Source organism: Alnus glutinosa, chromosome 9 (genome assembly GCF_958979055.1).
Source record: "Alnus glutinosa chromosome 9, dhAlnGlut1.1, whole genome shotgun sequence".
Classification (NCBI taxonomy): domain Eukaryota; kingdom Viridiplantae; phylum Streptophyta; class Magnoliopsida; order Fagales; family Betulaceae; genus Alnus; species Alnus glutinosa.
The window spans coordinates 25,681,928-25,689,425 of record NC_084894.1 but is presented as its reverse complement, the minus strand read 5'-3'; the positions used below and the strand labels follow the sequence as shown (position 1 = coordinate 25,689,425).

Below are 7,498 nucleotides of genomic sequence, written 5' to 3'. Positions count from 1 at the left end.
GGCATTTTTGTCATTAGGGGGGACATTGATGTTTTTGGGTAGTTTAGGGGAAGAAATTAACACAATTAGTAGTTTGAAGGAGACATTGACAATGAGATAATAATTTAATGATGTTATGTGTATTTTTTTCCATCTAACTACGTACATATATAATGTCAAAAGTTTTGTTGCTAGTACAATAAACTATCCATATTGCCTGTGATAGGGACAACTGATTGCACCCAATTCATGTTCGTTATGGCCATGCATTTAGAAGACGACATATTTTCGCCTCTTTTTGTTGGATAGAGATTTTCAACATTTTTGTTGCATAAATTGTTAGCAATTCTAACAATAAATGTGAAAAAGTCCACTTGCCCAATAAGTCTCGAGCAACCCAGCATTCTGTTTAGACAGGTAGACCCTATAAAAGTTGCATAAATTGCTAGCTATTTCGGCAACAAATGTGAAAGAGCTCACTTGCCCCCAACAAGTTTCGAGTAACCCACTTCTCTGTTTAGACAGATAGATCCAATAAAAGCTTAATTACATTTAGTGTATGAATTGCTAACCATCCGGTCAACAAATTGTTGCTTCTTTTTTAAACCAAAATCACCCCCATTATGGTATGGAAAATTAAAACCTTTAAAGCTAAACCTAAACCATTTTTCACGACTAAGTGAAGGAGAAAAAACTTTCAACCTAATCAAATTAGATAATTCTCTGCACGCGCAGCTTGTGCCCATGAAGGCTTGATCGTAATCAAGTTATGATTCAACTAAAATTTCGCTTGGTTTTAAATCAAAAGGCAAATCATCTAAAAACTCAAAAATATATGGTAGATAGAACATCCGTCTTAGAAAGGTTAAAGATTTAATTATTAGCATATAAAGCATTCATTTTCATTATTACTTAAGAATAATGCTATTCTTCACACTCATTTATTATAATCATTTCACATTGGTTGATCTAAAATAGTTAACATGTTTTAAGCGGTTTTTCATGTTAGCTACTTAAAAACCAAAAAAAAAAATTAAAAAAAAAATTCACTCAAAACAAGTAACATCAATTTGAAATGAGCATATGTAACAAATAGATGTTAAAAATAACATTAGTCGTAATTATTTAGTGATCCTAACAAATGTTCAAACAATCACATGCTTTTTCTGTTTTTCTTCACCTAACTTGTAAGAGGAGGTGGAAAAAGCATACCGCCTATATATTCTCAGTTCTTTCTCTTAAAGTATTAACTTTTAAGAGAAATGGTAGTGATTTAACAATTTTATCTTCTTCCAACCTTGCACTAGTAAAGTAGTCAATGTAGAGCACTCACATTTCGGCTCACCATTTTTATTTTTTTTTTAGCTGCCAATTTTTTCAAAACACTTTTTATCTGGCATTCTATTTTAACTTTCAATTTTCACTATTTCATTTAAATATCATTTCTTTATTCAATTCCACTATTTCCAAAGAAGAGAGAGAATCGTACTCAACAATTTTATTAGTTTATTTTATATTTGTGAAATTACAAATCCTTTGGACAGACTTTAATTAGAAGCATAAGCTTAATTACAAGAATTCAAAATATTTATAAGCTCAGGATGAAAAAACTGATGTTATCAAAACTAAAAGAATTCCAATCTGATTTTATTCAACCTTGAGCAGACTGTTGCCACGTACGCTTAAAAGAACTCTTCTTCTTATGATCAGCTATTATCTCCCACCTTGTAATTTCTTCCATTCTTCCTGTAATTCCTTGTGATCATGATCTCCAATATATGCATATATAATTTCTTTCTCGATGTGGAAGCCCTTGAAAATGTTTGAGTACGTGGAGCTACGTACTTGGCGATTGCTAGCACTTGGGAAGATCACTTGGAGGAGGAAGAAGAGATTGATTAGGGCCTTTCCCGTTGTCCACAACAAATGCCATCTTAAGGCCCCATGTCGTGTGCACTTCCAAATGGCAATGCATGAACCAAACCCCTAATCAACCAAAGCATGCAGTAAATGCCACAAATATGATCAGTATTTATTATAGAAATTTGCAAAGTAAGAAGTTATTTACAAATAATTAAGGAGCAATTTACCTGGATTATCAGCCCTGAATCTAATAGCAGTCCATCCCCCGGTAGGTACTCCAATGGTGTTCCTCTCCACAGGGTCAACAAGATTGAATTTCTTCGGATCTTTCTTTGGATTATAATTGCCTAGTCCCCTCCCCACCTCAAAGAAATTGAATCCATGAAGATGAACCGGATGGTTTTCTGGGGTTATCATCCCTGTATCTTGTAGGACTAACTGTACCGTTGAGTTGTAAGCAAGTCTATAAAGCCTCGTTCCATTCGTGGTCTGGAAGTTTGCCGGCTGCGTGCCAGTGTAGTTATACTTTATTGGCGGGTTTCCAGGGAAATCATCAGTGAAAACTCCACTTATATTGAAAAAATGAGCTTGAAGAAGTGAAGTGGTCGGCATCACAAATGTGACGTTGTTAATATCTGCCACCACGCGGCTGCCATTCACGCAAGTAGAGCAAGGGTTAACGCCGAGTCCAACGGTGAAAAGCAGAGAACGGTCGATTTTCAACGGGACTCTAGCAGGGTACTTCCTCGAGTTGAGGCTTCTGAGGGATTTTGTGAAGTTTGAGGCTATTGGCGTTGCGTTTTGTGGAGGTGCGGCGATGCGAGTGGTGGCGGTGGAGGACAGAGTGCCGGAATAGTGTAATGTGGCGGTGGCCGTCCTGTTGTCGACGGCAATGGGTGCGTCCTGGAAAGGCGAGGCTGCAACCAAGTACTTGCCGGTTCGAAGATCGGTAGTGAGGAGGGCGTTTGTGGTCTGGCCTGGTGCGATGACAATGGTGTCAGTTTTGAAGGGCTTTGTGTACGCAGCGTCAACCTCGACAACGGTGAGCTGGTGGCCGGCAATCTTGAAGAAAAGCTCCTCATTTAGTGCAGCGTTGATGATACGTAGCAAGTACGTCTTGCTTGAATTTACTGGCAATGTAAAGCCTCCTGCCAACAGTATAAAGATGGTGAAAATCGATATATATATATATATATGGGCTAATTAGTTTGATATAATTTTGGAGTAAACTTAATTAACTTAATTCCTTTAAACTATTATCACTTTTTTATTATCCTTCCAAAGTCTATTAGGGTTTGAGCTTAAATCGAAAGAAACGTTAATGGTATTTTTTGGATGAAAAAGTATTATGATGTGTAATAAATATGAAAGTAGTTTCGAGTATTTTGTAAGTATTTTGTATTTGAAATTATTTGTTAATGCTTTTACATTTTTTTTTTTTTGCTAAAAAGCCAAAAGCAAACAAAACAAAAAAAAAAAAAGTTATCAGATGAATTAATTTATTCCTCAACTTTAGCCAAAAAGAGTCTTTATTCAATTTTTCATTTAAATTTTAATGCACCATGTGTTTTAATACTAACTAAATGATTAAATTGACTATTTATAAGCTTAAATTATTGAAATAACTGGTGAATTAATAAAGTATCATGTAGAACAAAAATCCTGTTCGAACCAAGTCTATATATTACCCTGAGAAGGGCAGCTTGAGAGACGTCCTGGATGACCATTGATGGTGTGAGCATCAGAGACATTCGGGGCCAACCCAGATTTCAAAGCTTCATTAATGACAGCTTCGACATCTGATTTCCACCATTCTCCTGTACAAGTCAAAAAAACCAGACTGAAAATAAGAATATTCTTGTTGGCATGACAGGTTTTGATATATATATATATATATATTTTTGTTAATTACCTAAGACAATAACTTCTTCCTTGTGGGGTGTGGGAAAAGGGTAAGGAACCCCACGCTTGGGCAAGATGACCAAAGCGCCTTGGATGGTGGCCCTGAGCCAGAAGATGTGTGCATGCCACCACAGGGTACCCCTTTGGCCAGTGATGGTGAAGTTGTACACATATTGTTGTCCTGGTTGAATTGGGCACTGCGTAATGTACGCTGGTCCATCAGCCCAACCTGTTCGTAGTTGTCTGATCCCATGCCTGCCCACGATTAAACATATAAGTAGGACCTTTTTACCAAAAAAAAAAAAAATAAAATCCCATTTATTATGCCAATAAAAGACCTTTTGAAATTTATTTAGAAATAGCCAAAACCCTTAGGGCAGAATTACAGCTTTCACTACTAAAAAATTAAAAGAATAAAGAAAAAAAAAATTAGATGGCATTGCATCATTTGCATGACCATGTATAGAGACTAGGATTCCTAATAATTGACCGTGTAGATTTAGCTTTAATCGGATCCATCTATTCGAACGGGTCTCGAGCTATTTGATGGAGCACATGTTTGAATAAGTGGGTTCCATTAGTTCCTTCTTTCATTCATGGGTGGAGCAAATTGTAATTCAGTCAATGAATTGCAACTAATCTCGCAACCGAATTGTAACTAATTCCAATTTCATGTACAAATTACATAGCAGCGAACCCAGGTGACCCCATTTTTATTTTTATTTTTTTTTTATCTTTTTACAGTTTTGCTTGCCTGATTTTAAGGTTTTTGGTTCTACCCTAAGAGCGGGGATTGATCGGATCTTCACCAATTTGTTGCCTATCAATTATGAGAGAATGCATATAAAATCCAATTGTCTAAATACATAATTGGATAATAAATTATTATCCATTTAAATAATAAATTACTGAAAATTTCAATTAATATAATAGAAGAGGAGTAAGTCTGCAATAAACTCACCAGTGGATGCTGACATTGTACTTGACGTGGTTGACCACCTTAACAAGCACTGTGTCGTCCTCCCTGGCATATATGGTGGGACCAGGGAACCTTCCATTGACAGTGACAATGGGCTTAGTTGAGCACAATCTTGTGGTGTTCTTCAGAACAACCTATACATACGTACGGAAAGTTAAGTAGCACCAACTTTAACAAAATGATGCGCATCGAACCAAAAATTTGGTGGCTTTCACAGCAACACCTCCTTTAATTGAAAAATGACTTTTTACAACTTTTGTGCAAGATTTTAAAGATATGAGGTGGGTTTTATGTGGTGGATTTCATGTGGGATCCATCCCATATCTCTAGAGTAGTACACAACAGTTGCACAACTACAACTGTTGTGCACTAATCACTCCCCTTTTTAATTTTGCTCTTTGATCAAGATTTCTAATCGAATCCATTTCGTTAATTAACAAATGGGGATGTATAGTTTTTTTTTATGAATAATGATTCAATGCAACCTAAATATACAACTTTTCACCACCTTGCCTATGTGGCAAGGTGGTCCCCCACTACTTTTTGAGTTTTTTTATTTTTTAAAAATAAATTAAAGTGGGGGACCACCTTGCCACATAGACAAGGTGGTGAAAAGTTGTATATTTAGGTGGTAGTGAATCATTACTCTTTTTTTATTTTTTATTTTTCTTTTAAAGAAAAGTGAAAATTAAAGATGAGATGGTTTTAAACAGATTAGAATCTTCTCAAATTATCTGTCTTAATTTAAGAGAGAGAAAAGATAAAAAAAAAAACAAAAAAAAAAAACACACCCTACACACCCACTCTCTCACATGGGTGGAGTCCATGTAGTGTGGGTCTTATCCTATGTGAGAGAGTAGGTGTATAAATAGTGTTTTTTAACTCAATTCCTATAAGTTATTTATCATAATTACCTATCTAAATTCTCTCAAGTTCAAAAAAATAATTTAAGAGAATCCTAATCCGTTTGAAACATGCCAATTTTGATGTAAGTCCTTTAGTCACCTCAATTGAAGCATTCATCAACACAATTATGTATGGCTGAACTTCTCGTGAACGAAAAGCCATGCATATAGAAAACTTTTAGATTAGGAAAAAGTGAAAACATTTTTGTACGGCGTGTACAAACAACAGGGATATTGCAAGGGGATAAAGGAGAAAATCATGGGTTTTGAAATTCAAAAGAAAATATATCATGTGACAATCCTATATCAAGCTATAAGAGGCCGACAGATCGAGATGCGTAGACTTGGATTTTCTTGCATAATTAATAAGTGGCTTAGTTTTGATGATTATATAATCCGACCTGTACGGCCAACGAATCATATTATTGAAAGCTCTTGCTCTATTGAAACTTGAAGAAAGATACACAAAAGCCTCTAGCTAGCTTCAAATCATTTGAAAAGCGAACAAAAAAAAAAATGGCACCCTGCACGACAACAATAACGTTATCGATCATATCGAAACTAATGATTTCTTTTTTATGTTTGAGTACTAAATCTTATCAAAAAGTTTAACTTTTTTCAAAACTATTAACAAATAATTCAAAATGAAAAACAATTTTTTAAACGTAAACCCAATTAAAAAAAATATATATTTTATATTTATATATATAACGTTGATCAAAACAGTTTTTTTAATTAAAAAAAAAAATGAAAATCATAATTATCTATCATACCCACAAATATATACTAGAAAACATATATATTTGATTTCTAAAAATCTTTATGGTTTTCGGCATGGTTATTTAAGGAATTAATTTGTTATATTTATACAAGAAACCCTTATCTCTACAACTTATGTTACATGCATGCAACTCGTTATTTGCTAATTGCAAAGCTAGAGACTGCAGGAAAACCATACAATTTCCTGCAGTATATATGAACAACACGACTACGTACGTTATATATACATTGTGGTTTGATTTTGAAGCTTGTTTCAAAATCTGGTTTTTCTGCTAGTCAGGCATACTTTGAGTCATCGATATTTTTCTCTCTCTCTTTCTGTTTTAATAAATGAAGAGCCTGCTAGCTAGCTCTATATATATATATATACCATAATGTGGCTGAAATTGACAAAGCGAGAGTTAGCCTGCAGGCCATGAAACACCATGGAATATTATTGCATAACTGATCAAAATTGAACTCACATTGAACTTGTAGTGTCGTTCCATGCATTCCACTGACGCTGGAAACAGGCAAGCCACCAGCACTAGGACGACTCCGATGAACCATCGCTCCATTTTCCAATATCTCAATCTCACTGACTCTGACCAGGAAACGATTTTGTTTTTTGTCTGATGATCTTTTGCTGCAATGAAATGTCGCTGACCAAGCCCACCTTATAAAGAGATGATCACAGTCTCCGCTGCCATGTCGTTTTTACTTATTAGGTACGACGACTGAAGAAAACTTGAGACGAAAGCTCTCTAGACTCTACGTATGAACAAATTAAAAGGTGGGCAGACCAGAGGGTTGTGTTATTTTTCTTGTCTATTACACAAAGTAGTTATCCATCAACAAATTAAGACACTTTTTGAAGCTAAGCTACAGGTTGAGATTTTGATGGTTTTGATTTTTTCAAATGGACTAGGTGGTCAGCCCCGTGGGTTTGGTCCAACCATATTTGATAAAGTACACCCGATCCCCCATCTAACATAACTAAAATCCCGATACTCATCTCCTCCTGACTTGAGTCAAGGAGATGACGTATATACCTTTACAACATGATTCCCATTAGCTAGTACTTTTTCTGTTTTCTTTGCTTTATATATTC

The 7,498-nt window shown here is 35.2% G+C and overlaps 1 protein-coding gene across 1 annotated transcript; it reads right to left on the bottom strand.

Moving 5' to 3' along the window:
* Nucleotides 1–1,453: 1,453 nt before the first annotated feature.
* LOC133877634 (laccase-4-like) lies at nucleotides 1,454–7,049 on the bottom strand. Its single transcript, XM_062316024.1, has 6 exons — nucleotides 6,873–7,049; nucleotides 4,706–4,857; nucleotides 3,755–3,999; nucleotides 3,531–3,659; nucleotides 2,070–2,990; nucleotides 1,454–1,965 (listed from the first exon to the last, which is right to left on the bottom strand). The coding sequence occupies exons 1-6, from the start codon at nucleotides 6,963–6,965 to the stop codon at nucleotides 1,835–1,837; spliced, it is 1,671 nt and encodes a 556-aa protein (XP_062172008.1). The 5' UTR covers nucleotides 6,966–7,049; the 3' UTR covers nucleotides 1,454–1,834.
* Nucleotides 7,050–7,498: the final 449 nt, after the last annotated feature.